Genomic DNA, 20,202 nt, shown 5'->3' on the forward strand with positions numbered 1-20,202 from the left:
CGTAGCGTTGTGAAACAACATTTATATTTTTATGTTCTTTTCTATGCACTTCATGTCCATTTTGGTTTATCGTGCAAACTACGTCAAATAATTTAATCATCCCTTTTTTCAAGCAAGAAATTGCTTTCGTCAGAGGTAAATAATTCGCACACGAGTATTTTCTTAAGTTTTTATTGAATCGAATCATTTTCTTTTCTATAATACATGATTGCAGACATATACTGAGAAATTCATTAAGTTGCAAGAGTTTATCGTTTAATTCTTTAAGAATTAATTCGAAATCCACCGTAATGTACCGTACATTATCGTTCTTATCCTTAATGTCAGTAGATCCTATGAGTATCCTATGAGTGAGTGCAGATAAACGCGCTGCGATGCGGACAACGTCGTATCCCGTTTATCGTACGCCGGTCTTAATTTGGTATCGTTACACCGTAAAGTTAATAATTATTAATAATCTTAATAATAACGAACAGTAAAGACGATGCAATAGAAAATACCTTTGGTACACAAAAATCACGCTGAAAAACGTCTCGCTCATTTCATCAGCCTCGTTTCTGCTTCTCGCCTGTATCGAATTGCACGTACACGATAAATCAGACGTATAATACATGCACAATTATTACTATATGCAATTTCAATTTAACATATTGCTTTCTCGTCATCTTTGTCTGCTCGCCGTGAATAAAATTCACATAAATGTGAATTCTATTCGTGAGCACCTTTTAACACGTTTTGATAAATTATACAAATTTAAAAAGCTTATTACGAATGATTAACAATCGTATAACAGACGTATACATTCATGATACTTTGATATATAACAAAATTATTCTAAATTATTCTAAAAAGATTTGCCAGAAGATACGAATGACCCCGCTCTATTTACAGAAACGACGAATCACTCGTTAATCAACTCGCGATCCATTATTTAATAACATCACCGTTTTTGGCTATTGACGTTTCGAGTTTTTAAATCGAAATAAAAATATTTCGATATCTTCATAAGAGGAAATGCATTTTTCTGGAGAGATACGCCACAAATATCTCGTCTGTGTTTTCGAAATTATCCTTGATTTTTTTTTCTCTAATGAATTACGCGTCTTAAAATAAAGTTCCAAGAGCAATTTATATACACACACACAGGCGCTTCAGAACTTATATTCCCGCGAATCAATTAAGCACAGTGACAGCTGTTTCTCAGTTAAGTTCCATTGCTTATGTGAGAAACGATGAGTCCGGTTTACTTTTTTTTTTAATTTGGGTTTATTTCACTTTGACGTTATGATTAAACCACGTTCCGGCATTAATTTCGGAGGCGTAAATTTAAGAGTATTTGTGGTGTTCATGCGGTGCTAAAACGCGGCTGATTATCGGGAATGCGCGATTGTTGCCATTCACGCGGCAGGTGATTATTGATTCTCATTGATCAACGAACTTTGATGTACGAACGTTTGCTGATCGATTACGCTCATTCATCGCGTATGATGAATTTTTCACAGGTAATATGCGCCGAAATACGCGCGGCAGAAAGGGAAAATGGCTCTTTCATTTTACAATCGTTACTCATGCTCTGCACTGTGAAAAATGTGTGACAATTAAATTCGCAAATCGTGAATGTTTCGCGAACAAAAGCGTGTCGGTGAATGTATCCGGAATTCCAATGATTTTATTCCATTTATCAATGGTATAAGCGCGGACTCAATTCCGTGTGTATTTATTCGATTATCTCTTTTTTTTTACACGTGTACTACATCGCGAAAAAAATCCATTTTGTGATATAAAAATTTATAGAAACTCTTATACTCTGTCGCTGGAATCGTCCAAAAAAAAAAAAAAAATTTAAAACGTCTCTGAGAGAACGTACAAACAATTTGATCTAAAGTATTTGTATTGTCGAAGTGTTTGATTTTTCAATGTTTCGAAATGGCTCGTTTATCATCAAAGATATTTGATATCTCTCGCGAAATGGAGATTTGATCAAACTCACGGGGTGCATCGCCTCAGATTAGTTGGCAAATTGCGCTAGAATTTTAAATTAGGCGGTTAAATTCGGAATTTAAAGACGTCCCAACAAGCGGCGTCCGTCACGTGTCAAGAGACACGTCAGGTACTCGGATACCTGTCGGGTGGTTCGAGACGCCGCTGGTAAACGTTTGGTTCAAGTCATTTCAAAGTTTCATTAACCGTCGCGCCATGGGAACGTGATTTCATTTAATATCCAAGTAATCGAGAACGAAATATTTTAGAAATCGCCTATATTCGCTCGCCACATTCCGGTCCAGTGGACTGCTGAATGTTTTTCGGTTTTCTAATTTTCACATAATATAATTTTCTAGTTTCCTTAATAAGTTCGGTTTAAACTTAAATCGTTTTCTGGGTCTGCTATTGTCACAAATATCTTATTTAGACTTTGAATTTCCGATTGCTAAATTACAAGCTTATAAAAATATTAACTAGAATGAAAATGACAGTGCGACAAAGTCGAGCGGTCGCTCACGGACCGGAGTGTGGCGAATTAAGGACTCGGAAATAAATGTGGCTAGCTAGGATTAATCACGCCCGAATACATGCAAATTTATTGTATATCCGACTTCCAATTAAACGTGCCATATACGGTCTCCCTATCTTTTATTGATATTTTGACTAAATTTCAATTTTTTTTAGCGCTATTAGATATGCGATAATCACAATCAATTTATTTTATCATCACGTCAGCCTTAAGCTCTTATCGATCTTTAGCGGGGTAATTTTTTAAGTGACACACGATGTGGGGTGGTCCCCAACTCGCCGGCCTCAAACGCTCAGAGCCGAATTCATTACGCGGCGCTACACGCTCGACGATACATCAAGTTCCCCCTTTTTTTTTAAATTTATACTCGTCGGAATGCGTAAGGCGAAAAAGTCGACCTATATTTATTCCGGTAAAGGCTGATTACATTTCGCGTTTAAAACGCGAGCTGTGCGTGCCGGCTCGCAACTCGCAACAACGACGGCCGCGCGTTAATTTATCCCGCGAACCGCGCGCGATTTCTCTTCGGCCCGCCGCGAAAATACAGTATGAAGAACGCACGGACTCCAGACGACCCCGCAGGCGGCGGCGGGCGGCAATGTATATCCGCGCGGTTCCGAGGGATTTCGGGCAGATTTATGATAACGGTATGCATCTGGGTCGGCCAATCAGTCTTCCGCCCGGGCGGTCCGCAATCCTGGTCTCTCGTTCGCACCTGCACTCTCTCGTCCGCATCTCGAATCGGGCTTGAAATCCGGGCCGGCCGGCGGCGACTGCTGGACCGTCCGCGACGCGTCCCCGGCTGGGAACTCGAGATAGATCAGCGCCGATTACGTCGCTCGCCGCTCGAATTCCGAATGGGATTCAATCGGTGGCCCCGCGATCAAGAATTTCCGCTCGACCTGCCTTCCCGATCGCTATTTGCCGCCTTTGTTCGGACCGTTTTGGCGATCGCGCGGTTGTTTAGATATAATTTGCCTCGTTGAAATTCCCTTTTCCCACTTGCGCGGAAACGCCGCGTTACTATATATTCATCTTTCCGATAATTGCGAAACACAATCGCGGCGTCTATAATGACCGATGATTAATAAGCGCGTGCGTTCGTAATTGGCATAGTACGAACGTGTCGTCGAGGTCCGAGGCCGTTGTTTTCCGACGCGGACGTCTCGCTCGAAAACCCCGCTTCGCTGCATTATTGCGGGCGCGCTTATACCAATCGCGCATGCATTTGTCATCGAATCGCGCACATAATCATCCGCGATACGAGTGCGGGCATCGATCGCGAATTTATTACGCGATCGGTATCAATAATTCATCGTGCGTTCGTGGCGCGCGAGAGGCGGTCGTCGAGATCGAATTAAACGCGCCGGGCAATATCGCGATCGACGGTCCACCGCGCCGAGGGAGTGAGTGTGCTAAAGTTTCACTCGCGGACACAACGCGATTGTACCTTAGGCGTGGCACCGTCGCGAACTTCCTAATGAAGTTTTCCTCCGAGTAATTTGCATCCCTGGACCCTGGGTGCCGTTTCGTAAAACACCTTCGGAAGGCTATCGCTTTCTCCCTTCTCTGCGCGTTTAATCGCGACGAGCAATCCCGAGCGCGAGATGCATTCTCAGTGTATAAGGGCCAGAGCACAAAGATTGTCGTAACCGTTTCCGACAATCTTTGTGCTCAGAGGCCCTAACTCAGCCGTCACCTTATTAGACTGTTAAAAGTAACGTTGTTAAAATAGCTGCGACGCGATTATAACGCGCGACCCGCTTTTATTATCCCAACGAGCATGATGTCTCATGATATTTCTTCCCGCGGTAAACGCTTTCTTTCTCCCTCTTCCCCTTCCGTCTCTTTCTCGCTTTCGCTTTACGCAATTTTAATAATTCTACGATTCACAAAGCAGTGCGAAACAGTTGCCCGCGTTTGGGAGAATTACCACAGGGCGAATTCGCCGAATATAATGCCGAACCGAGTCAGGTCAAATACGGGGTTTTGTGCTCGAATAAATTCTGATATTCAAATCAAGCGCACTTGGAATTCTATTAGAAAGAAAAAAGAAATAATATATTGCTGGAAAGGTCAGGTGTATAACTAAATATCAAATAAAGTAATTTTTAGACGGAATTGCTGTACGTAAGATATCTTATTATTATTTTTTTATGTATTGAAAGAATTTAAACTTATTTTCTGAAATTATATTAAACGGTACAGTTTTAGTCAATATATATAATTAAACCTATACGTAGCACGTCTGCACGTAAAATGAGATCAATTTTGTAACGATAAGTGAGAAATAAGATTTTAGTCTTTATTTTTTGCATTTAGTCCTTAATTAAGAAATATTATTGCGCACCCAAGGTAATAATAGGCAATAGAGGTTAAACGTCTACAAATATATAATTTCCGATTGCCAAGTAGTTTCTCGCGCTAAACGCCGGCCGTCGAGAACGATTAAAGAAAACAAGCGTTTCGAGAAGGAGTTACAAGCGCGATGTAGAACGACGGGGTATCGGGGCGAATAAGAAACAAAAGACACACGTAGTGTTCCGAGAGTCTGGAGAGAACGTTCTTCTCTCGATTTAATTCCGCAGGGCTTTCCGTTTTCTATTGATGTTTTTACAAGACCGCTATTCCGCCGATTTGCGAGGTCGAAGGGGGGACGGAAGGGGGATCGGGGGATGCATAGAGAAGATCTTTAAGGAGAGAAGAGAGATCTTGCCGCGCCGAGGGCGAAATGAACCCCCGTGTGTCGTGACCCTTTCTTACGGCGGTTTTTTTTCCCTCCCCGTTGCGCTCTCCTCCGCTATCTGGCCAGATAACGACGGATACATAATACACGGGTGACTGCGCGCGATTCCACGAAATCCGCGGAAGCCATCTTCACGCTCCACCGATCAAACGTTACTTTGCCCAGTTTTTTCCTTTTCTTCTTTCTCTGTCTTTCGTTTCTTTCCTTTCGCGACCGTCCCCATCAGAATTGCCCGCGCTGCAAAGGGAACTCATTAAAGGTTCATTGTGTACGGAGCGAGAAGCGAGACGCGGATTCTTTCGAAGATTCGCAGGTGAAAGCGTTGCGAGAGAAAACGAGCGTTCGATCGCCGATAATTATTGCGTTTGTTGCGGCGTCCACACGCCTGGCTGTTTTTATCGCAAATATTCAGAGTGTAATCAAACCGAGCCGCGCGACTCATCGCGAAAAATTGTCACGTGGCGAAGAGATACGCCAACATTTATTTCAAATATCGAAAGGTCACGTCAATCCACGGCGTTTCCGCTCTGTCGAAGGCTCTTCCGACGAAAGCATCTTCATGTTACCGTAACGTTCGCATTCGCGTGGTTTTACGCCGTCATTTTGACGTACGCAGCTCGGATCTGGTACACTTATACATAACATACACGCACATACGCACACACATCTCGTTCCGTCTAATAATGACAGATCTACCTCGCATGAGATCGATGATGGAGTCATTAGCGCGCTTTAATCCGTCGGTTTTACAGCCTTTACAAGATAATCGTCGACGGGATACGGCAAGATCGATCGTTTACTGCCTGTGAGCGAGGACGTCTGTATTATAGAGTTAACAACCGTGAATCATTTGTTTTATGATCGCTTGCATCAAGCTAAAGCTAAGCTTGAGAACGAGTTTAGCGAGATTTTCTGTTTCCTTCTACATTATGATTATGCTAATTACACAGTGGAACGAAAATTTACTTGAGTAAAACGAGCGAATTTAGTGCAATTAGAAAATTAAAGAATTAGTACCCTTGCAGAGGCTTTGCTGTGCTTGAGTAAAGTTCCATGCTCTGTAAAATAATACTAACGGAATAATATTCTACTAGTAGTTTAAATAAAACAATTCTTACTATCGTTTTTATTAATGTTATCAAATATAAAATCGTAACTGATTTGTAATAAAAGTAATATTTCTGCTGGTTTTGAGTGAAAATATTAACAGACTAATGAGCTGCGTTGCGACGTGATATTATGTACACGCTCGCGAGATTGCTCCAGCAATTTTATGATCTTATTTTAACATTAACAAACATGAATATCGCGATTCGAAAACGCCAGTCGATAACGGTATGTAACGTCGCTCTTGCGATAATAATTGGTTTAATCCCGATATAATTGCGAGCACGTACGAGCTACGACTTTTACGAGGGCGAACGAGATTTCGCCGAGCGTGCGCGGCCGCCGCCGCGGCCGCGGGCGGGAGCGTACGGGGGGCACTGGTGCGGACGCGGGCACGGGCGCGGGAGGGGAAGGGGGATTATTTCCATCGGGTATTCATTTTTAATTAAATTAATCGAGGAATCGGCGCGCTAATCCGTGGAATTCGCGTAGTAGTCGCTTCAGCGTGACGGCCGGCCGTGCCGCTATTGCAGAATTCCGTGGGGTTGGTAAATATTCGAGGAGCGCCGCATTGTTCTCATTACGGCGTATCGCGCCACGCTATTTCGATAACTTCATCAGCCGGTATTCGACATCGAAATACTCGTAGATAGGAATTTCGATTCGGCGCGTGAATATAAATAAATACACGCGTGCACGTTATCGGTCCATTAGCCCCGGGACCGCTTGAATCTTTACTGAAAGCGCGAGCATCGTAGGTGGAATGATGTGCTATTCTCGTCTCTCCCTCTTTCTCTCCCCCTCTCTCTGGCTTTTCGACAGAGGTGAAAAAAGTTGAGATAAAAAGTTGCTGTTTTATTAACTAAAACTCTGTGATGAATAATTTATCGCTAAGAGGTCTGGATTTTTCCTCCGTATAGCGCCAAAAAACTGACCGCATTTTCCTTTGCGTTGAAACTTCCAATTTTACACTGCGTTAGTTTGCTAGAATACTGTATACTGTATTATTAAAAAATGTTATAGTTATTTGTTAATTTTAGTTTAATATGTTTACTGTTATTAGTTTAATATAAACAGATTTTTTTTCTGGGAATTTATAGCGCGAATAAAAGAGATAACTCTGGAACCTATTATAGAAAATAATTCAAACAATACTGTAAAACGGGGATATATTTTGTTCGCAATCACAGATATTCTATAGGATTAATATTGAATATGTATGTCGACAGAATTGAATTTATCTATCTGGAGTGGCGGAATATCGATAACTGATCATAATTGGAAAGTCTATTCCTACAATCAACTGTATACATAATAGAAATAACGTAATGACAAATTCATACCGTAATAATAAACTCGAAATAAGTCACGTGCGAAATAAGAAAATTACCTGTAATACCGCAATTTATTCCAAAAGTAAATAGAAAAAATATTTCTAAAAATAAAAATAATCGAACATTTACTTTCTAATACTACAATTTCGAATCGACCTTTTTGAAACATTAAAGCTGATGTTTGAAAAGGATTATTAATAATAAAATCATGCCATATATTAGAGTAAATAGGAATATAAATCAACGTAGAATACATACATTCATGTGCGTGTTTTGTAACGCGCGTGAATGGATACTTGGTTCTGGAAGGACGATTCAGGTACACGTAAAGGAGCTATTAACTTACAGTAACGAGGTGATCGTGAGGTAGCGATTGGGGAGCTGTTGGAGGGGCTCTCGCGAAATTTGTTGGATTCGGTAACCGCGCTTTGCAGACTGCTTGAATTTCAAATAACGCGAAGCGATAAAGCTGTAACCGTAAATTTATCACGAACAGGCGATCAAAAGTTATCAAAGGAAGCGAGCGATTTGACAACGGTGACAGGGATCCCTCGCAATATCGTTCCGCGGAGAATTCCGGTGGTGGAATTGACATCGCGCGTTCTGCATATTTCTATTAATAACGCATAATGGGATCCGATCAGAGTGAAGGAGAGAAAGAGAGAGAGCGGGAGCTACTTGTATATTTCGACGTCAGGATGACAGTTTTATAAATATCGCTGGGGAGATTGAGATGTCGCGAGGCAGAACAAACATTTAACGAATACGACTGTCTTTCGTAGCGTAAATCGGGGGGTAAAAATCCTTCGACGAGATGTATTACTCATGTAATAACGAATAAAGTAAAGCCGGCACGGAACGCGATGTGGGTCGAGTTTGAATTTCGCGACATTCATACGAAGACATTATTCGAAAAGGGATTTTTTTTCCTTTTCTACTTTTCTATCTCGTGGAGTAACTTCATTAAAATTTTAGATTTACGGGATGCAGATAGGAATTCCACGAATTCTACGCACGGTTCATACGGACTTTCATGCATACGAATCTATGTAATGTGTTTCACGTTACGCCCGACTGGCTTGCTGAAAATTACTGCGGTATGCACGTTATATTTATTTGCGCGCTTATTATTATTAAACGCGGATAAATTTAGAACGAATTGTTGAACGCGAGCTTGTGAAATATTACGCTATTGTTTCTATCGCGGAGAACTATTACGAGCCATTAGAGTATGATCAATTGCCTCGTAAAACTATTAACCGCTTTCGAGGAAAGGGATTTGGACAGTTCCAAAGAAAAGTGATGAGTTTATTGTATAAAGTACCTTAATAACGGCAAGGAAATCTGATTAGAAGTTTCGTGAACAATGATAATTAAAACCCTATTTTTGCTCTTCAATTTGCCGTGTGAATCAACTATTCATATTTCTATTAAATATTCTACAAAAGGATAATAATTATATTACGATTCTAGAAATGAAAATACGTACCTCTCCTAACTTTCGTGCTCCGAATTAGCGTCAGATACTCGATGGCGACGCCGATTTAATCTCAGACGTTACAGACTTGCGGATTGAAAACGTGTGGTACACGTGCAATTTATCCGATGGACGTTTCCGTCGATGCTGGGCGGCGGCAGATCCCGCCGGTCGTGTTTCGGATGAATGGAAGTCTAGCTGTACAGGAATGCTTTTCTTTCTTTTTTTCTTTATCGCATATCGTGTATTTTACTACAATAAATCGCTATGTCGTGATACAGATGCGTCGCATACACAGGCCGCGCTCGAATAAGACATAATATCGGCGATGCGACATATATACGTGACTTTCCCCAACGATGCGGTGCAGGGGCGCGGTTCTCGAGCGTCATAAATCCCGTAAGATTTCCATTAGACGTGATTTCGCGCCTAAGAAGAATCTCAAAGAGAGACTTCGGGCTCGCTCTCCACGCTCCCAGTTGCACGCGTCATCCTCGTATACCCTTCATATATATACCTTTTTTACTCGTTTAAGTTTCCGACACGCCGTGCCGCCAAGATTTCATCGCGGCTGAATCTCACGTATATACTGTAGTCCCTCAAGGATTAAACGGCACGAACGTCGCGCATATGTTCCCGAATTTCCACCTGCGAGTTTCCCCTTGACGTATATCCGTCTTCCGCGCGCGGAAGGAGCGAGACGTTTTTCAGGAAATATTTCCCGAGACATGTCGTCTGAATAACGCATAAGTATACAAACGAAGATGGGAGCAAGGATTCGATTCCCGACAAAATACCGTTTATCCTACTTTTCCTACGTTTTCTTTTTTCTGTCTTTTTTTCCTTTTTTTTTGGTATCTCCGCGCGCGCGTGTGTCTCACCTTAAATTAGGATATACAGAAAGAACCGTTGAATTGCCTTAATCGCTACGCGTATCCGATGTGTACAGTGTTTCGGGCGAGAGAAAACGATGCTACGTGATGGTTTCGTGGGCCCCTCGAAAGTAACGCCGGGTGGGATGGAGGGGCGGGGGGATTCCGCACGACACGTTTCCACCAGCGTTGCTCGATAAGCCCACGTATTATAGGCCTGTCCAACTGGTGGGTTCTTATTTACGCCCAATAACGATGCCGCAATTCGGTAACCGATTCGGGTAAGCGTGCCTCTCAATGATGCATAGTGGAGAACGGGAACAAATACGCGCTAATTTTGTGAAATCGAGATCATTTAGAATAAGAGATCAGTTCATTTATTCATCAGCCGCTGAATTTGTCGTTTAATGTCGCTGAATTTAATCGTGTCGATGATTTTACAATGCTGCTATCAAGATCATACCGAGATATTTGTGCGTAATAATGTCAATTATTTTTATGTAGGTCAGAACTCTAATAATGAATGAGTTAGAGAATAAACGTAAAAAAGCGAGGACACACTGAGAGGAACTGAGCATGTTCAATGATTAGACGATGTAATATTTGCAATTTTTTTAAGATCAGAGCTACGTGGCTCGATCGTTGCAACATGCATAATGTCGATTGTTCAATATTTAGCCGATATGCTGATTTTTTAATTCATTTTATGTAGGATGTACAACAGTCACGCGCATATTTCACAAAAATGAGAAAATTTGCGATTATCGTATGTATAAAATAACATTCGGCAACGGATATGGAGACGCTCTTTCGATACCAATGTCATTCCGCTTTTAATTCTTGTATAAAAATAAATAATTTCTGTTGTCATATAGCGAAGTAATTTTACAATAATGTTTTATAATAACAACTATCTTAATTATCAATTATTATTGCAAAATGAAAACAATTATCTTTATTGTAAATTATTATTATAAAATAATTTTGCTATAGATACATAAAAATTATTTACTTTTATATATTCTATACAGGGTAATTCATGTAAATGTTAACATACCTATTCTGAACCGTTAAAGATATTGAGATGCCGTTTTCACTGAAATAAATTAGATAAAGGGGCTACTAATTGCAGTTTTTTGTAGAATTTTTATTTGCAAAGATTCTCTGGCTCCCGCTTTAATTTGTTAAATAGACCTATATTTTTTATGCAGCACACATCAAAGTTGTTTGAAAAATAAATACAAAAATATAACGTTTGTTTTGAACAAATAATCGTCGAAAAAGCGGCGTTGGTAAATTTAGACATTTTACCACGTGTCTGCCGCCGTTCAGAGGGTATGAACGCGTCCACAACCTCGCGCAAATGGGAAGTCTACCCGTGACTCAGATCGTCAAGATAAATTGCCCCATTAACGTGCCTACATGTTTGCGAGCTCAATTATTTCGTTTGTACGTTTACGGGAATAAAACATCTATTTATTTAGACAAGGTCTCTAAACTATGTATCCCTACTTGTCCTATAATTTTGCTAATGGATGTCTTTCCTTATCTCTGACTGTTTTCGAGAAATACGTGGTGAACTACTTTTTATCAAAATCACTCAGTATATCGGTATTCAGATAGATAAAAAATATCCGTGAAGCTATACGGTTTTATTGAAAAAGAGAATATTTTGTAATAAATTACAACGCAAAAGAATGCTTCCTCAATCTTATTCCCGATGTCTACTCGAATGTAGCGACGAATCCATTCAGTAGTAAAATCAGTATAACAACGTGGCCGCGAGACGCCTTAATGATGGTCTTTAATGACGGTACCGCGGGAGCGACGCTCGATTCACCACTCGGGAATTGCAGCCGCGCGTACGTACCGCGCTTTGTTCGCGTTTGTGCCGCGTGCAATAAACTCTTGCACGACGCCGCGGTGTCGTGCAATAAACGCGTTTTCGTGCGACGCGACGGTGCGATCTCCATCTCGTGACAACGCCGTCACAACGTCGCAAGAGCGGGCGACTTCTGCGATACCCGCAGACCCCTTGCGCGCTCTCGCTTGTAAAGCGAACAATTTTTCATAACAATTTTTATAGAAACGAAAAACGCGTATAAGATTGTGGCGCGAGCGGAGAGATGCCACGCTTCGCGTTCGCGTTCAAAGCGTCGACGCTTGAATTTTCCCGTTTTGACTTGGTATTTCCAAGTGTAAGTATACGCCCTTTTTATTCTTCTTTGCTTGTGTATCTCAAGAGAAAATTTCCCAGACTTCGCGTTATTCAAGCAGATTCAAGCAGAAAGAGGTCGTATCGGTATTCGGATTGATTCGAAATATCCGCGAAGTTATTGCTCTTAACGAGACGAGTAAAGGTCTTACGAGCAAATGCTTCTTTTTTATTGCAACTTGAAATAAAATTGTAGAGCATCGATGCAAAATTGATTTGATTTTAAATACATAATTCCGAATTAACTTGCGGCATCAATTCGTCGCAAAAATACGTATGATTAATGCTGTCGGATTAATCTATTATTGTTCACTATATTATTTAATCATGATGTAAATATATTGCATTGAAAGTAACTCAAAAAGTCATCTACACTCCTAGTTTACCTACAATAACGTACATACCGACCAGTTTCATTATTGCGAATTTTATATAATTGCTATGCGATTTATTCGAAGACAGTCAAAATCCTTGAGCCGAATGTTATTTCTTCGAAATAAACAAAGAATCCAATCACTCGTTTTCTTGAATGCAAATTATCTTCAAACATCTAGGATTTTATTATTGTAACTGTTCTGACCCTGTACCAAATGGCAGTTTCTGTTTAAAATCACTTGAGCGACACATTCCCCGATTCATATATACTATTTGGTCATTTTTTGTTTAATCAATTATTTCGAAAGCAAAATAAGTCCAAAAATTAAAATTGTGAGGGTGACAACTGTGCATTTGTAAAAGGTGTAACATATTCTTGAAGGAAACGCGGTGTCTATAGCAACTGTATCCCAAACTTGTATCGTTCTCGCACATGTATATACGCAACGGAAGTCTGTACTCTTTTCAACCCGTTCATCAATTATTTCCGATTTCCGAGAAATATAGCCTCACCTTGTTAGCAACACGATCGATTCGTTTACATTGACCGCGTGAATTTTCCATCCGACCGGCCTGAAATCTGGCCTGTATAGTCGAGAACGGACGACCAAGCGGTGCCCGGAAGTTGGACAGGCCTGGCCTAACGTAATCCGCCTCGTCGTGGCGTATTCGACCCGGGCAGTATTTACATAATTCGAGTCGCATGCGCGTCGCGCGTAATGACTTGGAGCAGGCAATCGCGCAATCTTCCACGAAAATCTCGCATATCTAAGTAGTCCAGCCGGCGGCAACCTCGACTAAAGTAAATAAGGAATAGGACGAGCGAGAGAGAGAAGGGTGGAGGAAGGGTGGTTGGAAGATGGAACGGAAGACGGGAACGTAGGTTCGGGGGAGGAAAGAAGACCCCGCGAGGGATGGTTGGGAGAGAGAGAGAGAGGATGTGAGCCTAGGGGTGAGTGGAGAGGTGAAAAAGGAGGGAGGGGGTAGGCGGGCAGACGCGGACCGTAAAGTCCCGGGGGGATGGGGAGGGTAATATCCTATCTATCACAAACGGAAGTAATGACGTAATAGTTATGGACATTTCGAAGTGAAACGCTTATCGCGCTAAAACGACGCTCGCTACGACGAGTACCGCCGGTACCAGCAACCCCGCCAGATTCCTCTTCGCTGCCGACGTCTTGCGGCGCTGTATCGCTGCCATCTTGTCACCTGAAACGGCAAGAGAGACAGGTTGGGATCCGTTAGTAAATCGGTCGTCGAAATCGATCGTTGTTTTATTCGTCGAGGTGCCCCCGTTATCGAGGTAATCGAGTACACATCGACGAGGGGCCGCGACGGCGGGACGCCCCCGTTGGAAAACGGTGGCGTGTCTCTTGTAAGTTAAGTCGAGCGTTATTTCCGCCGTAGCGCACCGTGTTCGTTGTTGCTGCTGCAACATGTTAAAGCCGAGAGAGTACAACCGGCGATAAAGCGATTGCTCTCTCCCTCTCTCTATCTTTCTCTCTCGTTTTCTGCTCCCCTTCCTCTCTCTCTCTTTTTCTCTCTCCCTCGCTGCCATTTTGCCTGTTATTCAATAATTGCATCTTCCGTCACGCGCGCGCTTTCAGCCGCGCGCACGAGAGAGCGATCGGAAGGCGACTTACACAAATTACGCAGATTAAATCCGCATATGCAAACAGACGCGAATCCGCGGCACACGCTTTCACGCTAAACGGCTGGTTTGATTTGAATCCATTATTCATATTGAACGTGCCACGCTACGAACGTGTATATATGAATGTGTGTGTATATGTTGGGGCGAGCGCGAAAGTCAAGACGGACGGATCAATGTGAATTCCAGGACCCCGCGCTTCGACAGCCGTATACACGCGTCTTATTGCTTGGAATATTCGGTGTTTGAACACTTGATGGGATACTTTTAAATAGCAGCGCATTTAGCGCGCTTAACACGAATTTTAATAGACCTCTGTCAAGTTAGCACTTCCACTATAAAAAATCGGAATAAGATATGTACCAGAATTTTTTAGTTTGTATCTTTTAAATTGTAACAGTTAACTCAATTCGGTCAATTGCTCCTGAAAGCACTTAAAGAGCACTTAATTTTGTGGTATTTACTTTTTTATTTTTGTACGTATTTAGGATTGGAGGTGCTAGCTTGATATCTAGCATCCCCACTTTCAAACGCGAATTTCTGCTAAACGACTTGATACGTTAAAATCAGGAATAGAGCATTAAATTAGCATCTAAGTAGCAATTAATTTTGATACATATCTTATTGCGATTTTTTATGGTGAGAGTACTTGGTAGAAATTTTCAGTAGACCCTACAGAAATAAAGCTAAAAATTGTATTGGACATGCAATTATATAAGCCTTAAGAAATTAAACTGATCGCGTTTTCGCCTTTTATAAATTTTTTAATTTTAATATCAAAGCATGTAATTAACTTAGCTTCGTCGGTTTTCTCTTTTATATTTTGTGGAATTGGTTTGACTTCTAAGAGGCTTGTACGATAAGTAAAAACGTGAATCTCTTTATAAATGTGCTCGAGACTTTACTTTCTGATTCGCTTTATGTTCGCAACATAGTATTTTATACGGAGGCGGTTCTCAAGTATTGTTTAATATTTTAAAAGTTCTTGATTTTTGAGGTTCTTTCACGAAGAAAAGTTCATGTGAACATATGGTCTTAAAGACCTCAGAGATATAAGATGTTACAAATTTTATAAAATTATCGTTTTTTCTTAATAGTTCGTAAATAAATATGACTTTTAGAAAATTCAATTTTTTAAAAGCTTTTTCCAATTTTTTTAAAGTGTTAACATCGAATTTGGTACAAGTATATCTTTAAGTTAAATTAACTATTCTATGTTAGTTGTACCTTCAAAAGCAATTAGGCAAAATTCAGATACATGTTTTATATGTAGAAAATATAAGTAATATCCTATTTATTTATTGGCCCAAGTTTGAAAAAGAAATCTTTTTTTTGTTTAGGAGCTATTAAGAAAAATAATAATTTTATAGAATTTTTAACACCCTGTATCTCTGAAAAGAGAACTTGAGACATTTTATGAAAGAAAATATGTTTGGTCATATTTTCTTTCATAAAATGATGTCAGAAATCAACTTCTAAAATATTGAATAATACTTAACAAACACTCTGAATATGGACGGTTGCATTTCATGCACACGGTTGCATATAGTCAGTGTCACATATGTATTTATGTAATTGTAATGCTGGTTTACGCTGATCGTTACGGCGTCGAACGTACTAAAGAATTGAGGAATGAAGAGGAGAAATTGCGTTTTCTTCCAGCGAAATGACGTCAGATTTTCGATCGATAGACAGAGATAAAATCTCCCTTTTTCCTTGCGTGACGTAAACATCGTTTGCGTTGTGGATCGTCGTTGTAACGCGGATTTCTTTCACTCGGATTAGCGACCCGCGGGGGATCCGAAATAAATTCCGGGCGTAGATTTCCATTATAATTTCCAATTGAAATTGTGGACTCCGGCGCGGACTCGGCCGGCGCGCGACGCGGCGCGGCGCGGCGGCGCGTCTCCCGTTGCATACAAAATTACTTGCCAACGCTCCGACACGCATCGTGCCGTTGTGTTCCGTGGAACTGCACAGAATACGCCGTGGATTACTGAGCTAATTACTGTCGTAGTTACTCACACCGTGCGTCGTAGCTACCCCGCGGAATAATTAATGTTGATAATAGATATATGCCGCGTATTATAAATTGCGTTATACAATATCGCGTGCGTCACGGCGTGCCGATATTAATTCGTCTTTACGGGGATTGGAGATAATCAAGGGGTGACAAGTATATAATTAGTATTAGATACGAGGGAACTATTTTCAATCAGCAGCGTCGCCTTATTAATCTCGTTCTTAATATATGCAATCTAATGAATTACTTATTCGAGATATTTATGAGTGATAGTCGTGAGAAGCAAAATTATACGTATGTGTATTATGATTTAATGCCATTTTGATAGGAAAAATTATGAGAAAAATGACTTTAACCGAGTTAAACGTTCTTTAACAGGAGTTCCAAATAAGGTATTGGATATAATTTAATTATAATCGAATCAATTAAATCTAAATTAAACAAGTGTTATTTAAGATCTAAAATAAGTGGCTGCTAATATAAATTGGAATTACTAAAATGTTAATCTATTCAGTTTTATTATTTAATTGCGTTCTCTCTCTCTCTCTCTCTCCGAGTAAATAAAAATCTGAAATGTAAAACGTTTAATAAATAGGGTAAAAAGAATGCTCAAAATGCAAGAATTCGTTGCTAATTGAAGGAAAAGCGACTTAACATTTAATCTACATTGTTTCTCGCAAATCTCTCGACGAGGAAATATTTACTTTATCAAAAGCTATTATCTGGGTGAACTGAAACTAGTATGTACATAATTATAATCGGAAAATGCGAGAATTGTTGAATGAATTATGTATACACACATATACACGTAACTATATATGATGTGAAAAAATATAAACTTTCTTTTTAATATTTATTATTTTAAAATAACGCAATAATAATAATATGATAATAACAATAACATATTATAGTTAGAGCTGTGCCTGTATGTATATGAACATTTTTCAAAATAAATATACTATTTTAACAAATAAATTTCATTGCTAATGGAACAAAGTATACATTATTGGCGAGGGTAAGTCAGAGTACGTTAAAGTAGGTTACAATACGTAATACATACTATAATTGTTAGTCTCGATATAAAGTATGTCACGGCATGTTTTAAGGTACGCTAGAATAAAACTTTTGTTGATATACATTCAAGTAGCCTTCAGTAACCAACTAGCTGTTCCAGAATTTTAATTCAAGGCAAAAGATTTAGTTGGTAAAATATGTACTAATCTAATGCTGCATATTTAAAAATTAAGAACGAGATTCCGGCAAAATTACTCTAATAAGATTACACTGAGAGAAAAATTCAGGTCTAAATGATCGGATAATTCGTTCGAAAATTAACAAACGGTCAATCCGACACTTTCAATCGGAATAATTAAAAAGCCGATCAATTATCAGTAATATCCGGCTATCATTGATTGGACATTATTCTAATCTTGAACGGCTTTTTATAATTCCGCTTAAAAGTATCGGATTATCCATTTGTTAATTTTTGAACGAATTGTCTGATTATTTATTTCTCTGAGTGTCCTCTAATAAATTCTTTAATTCATAGGACATTTTGATAATTGTATTTTCTCTCAAAATACTTGAAATCTTGATTTTTGTTCGCGCGCGTATCTAATATACCAGGTTTCTTCGGTTTGGCCGATTTTCTTGAGTCATCGATCCGGGGCACGTACGTGCACGCATTGCCCCATTGTACGATTTGCGTGCAGGCATTATAACCTGGTCTTATAACTCGTTCGCCGGCTAATTAACGGTCAATGTTTTGTTTTGTCGGGCTTGCACCTCTGAACTGGAAGACCATCGCGATTTCTCCTTTCACGCGAAATAAAGGCGTCTATTGTGAACGGCGTGCTTTTCACCTATTCGCCTGCTTACAAAAGACGCTTGCGTTTGTTTCCGAAAATGTATTTTATACCGTTATTATCCGAGGCGCCTGCGTATTTTGGGTTTACGCGTCGCGGATATCGATAATGAACAAAGAAACGAATGTGACGCGAAGTTGCTTCGCAAAAGTTTTTTTACCTCTTATGTATGTGAGACTTACAAGAAATTTATTTTTACCAAAGTGCATTTTCTCTCGACATGATTAATTTCCTACAGGCGCAGAATGTAGAACACAGCGGAGATAATTAGAGAAAATTTTTCTGTTAATGACTACAAAAGAGAAATTTGTCTTCTCATAAATCATTGCTTATATGTATATAAAGCACAGATACAAAGACGTTATATTATTGTTTTGAGATGAAAAAAAAAACAAGTAATAAAGGAAGTATAAAACAAAATTAAATAATAAAATCAGTGATGAATTTATTATTTGTAGAAAGATATAAAGTAATTTTTAACTAAATGTAAAATTCGCATAATATAATAAATTAATCCCAAATTAATTAATGCAAATTCACGATCGTTAAAATTTACTTTATATTATTTTTATAAATAGTAAATTCTCCACTAATGATTTTGCTTTTTACACTTTCTTCATTTTTTATTTTTAATTTTTAATTAATTAAGATTTCAAAGATTTTGCAAACGGTGCAATACGCAAATTTAATGTTTGATCTTTAAGAACGGTGAGACAAACGGTATTTGGAAAGATGAAAAATGGTATTTCGCTGAGAAGAGCATCATATCTTCTCTCGCGTCGGTCTTTAACTTTGGAATAGATTTATTTCCCGCTGTTGATCGTGCATGCTATCTTTTATTTCGTATCCGGAGTTATAGGGTCACTCTCGCTGATTAAACTTCCGCGGTTAATTAACCACAGGCCGATATTTGCTCCGGTTTTGCGCCAATCCTGGGAAGACCTTGATGATGTTTCCTCTCAAATAGAAGCATAGTGACCCGCCGTTAAACGGAGTTATTCCCCATACTCGTCAAACCGCAAATACGATCCACTCAGCTAGGATGGTTAACGCCGTAAACATCGTCATGTCTCGCTTGCGGCCGACCGACGCGACGTGCTTTTTGCCCTTTTATATTTTCGCCCCTATACCCTTCCCTAACAGATTTATCTTTTGGTGACGAGAAAAAAAATTGCCGCGCGATATTAACACGCCATAATATCAGGGCATCTTTTATCGCTATAAACTGTAGCTCCTAGAAGATTCCGAAATCTTCAAGTACAGTCTTACGAGAAAGAGTCTTACGATTTCTTTTATATCGTTTGTTCGCAAAAGAAGATTGAAACTGTTTTCTAGTCAGCGGTATTGTAATTTTAATTTTCTGAACATTTTCTGGAGAGAGGATTCACCGAAGGTTTTATTTATAATGTAGCTGCTTTATATTGGTTATTTTTGTGTGAGTCGTAACTTTGCGGCCGAACTGACTGCGTTCTTGACTAACAATGACGGAGAGCTTAACTTATCCACCGGAGCCAATAGTATTGATTGCGGAAACTGAATAGCTCTTGGGTCTGTGAATAAGATTCTGCACAAACTTTGTCAATTAAATCGAAGTGCATTCAAACATTTACAGAATTACGTGCATGCATTGATTGTGGAATTTAATGACTCCCGGCTTATATATTTATAAGAAGCTTTTCCAGAACATTCACAAATTCTATAACGCATTATAAAATATTTACGTAATTAATTCGTGCATTTGTATGATTAATCCCGTACACATTTATTATTTACTATGAATATTAAACTGAAGAGATTTATTTATAAGCGGCACTTTTATACAAACTTTGTATTGTATGTATATTTTATTATATTGTTTTATTTTAATTTCCGTAAAAAATTCTCGAGTTAAAGATTGACAAACCGCGAAAAGAAACGATGATCAGACTCTGTATCGAAATAATTTTGGGATATTCACTGAGTCGCGTAGCCGTGTGTTCATAAAAATAACACGATGCTTCGGATGCATGATCCAGAATCTACGTA

The 20,202-nt window shown here is 39.6% G+C and overlaps 1 protein-coding gene across 4 annotated transcripts in view; it reads right to left on the minus strand.

Annotated features, from left to right (window-relative positions):
- Nucleotides 1-155: 155 nt before the first annotated feature.
- Nucleotides 156-20,202, minus strand: part of Dpr12 (defective proboscis extension response 12) — a 276,297-nt gene continuing 256,250 nt past the window's right edge. For all 4 annotated transcript variants that reach the window (XM_071771541.1, XM_071771540.1, XM_071771542.1 and 1 more), the window contains one exon: nt 156-13,847. In XM_071771541.1, coding sequence (XP_071627642.1) covers nt 13,735-13,847 — 113 coding nt within the window. In that variant the 3' untranslated portion in view covers nt 156-13,734. The remainder of the gene's footprint in view (nt 13,848-20,202) is intronic.

Source organism: Temnothorax longispinosus, chromosome 2, assembly GCF_030848805.1.
Source record: "Temnothorax longispinosus isolate EJ_2023e chromosome 2, Tlon_JGU_v1, whole genome shotgun sequence".
Lineage (NCBI taxonomy): Eukaryota > Metazoa > Arthropoda > Insecta > Hymenoptera > Formicidae > Temnothorax > Temnothorax longispinosus.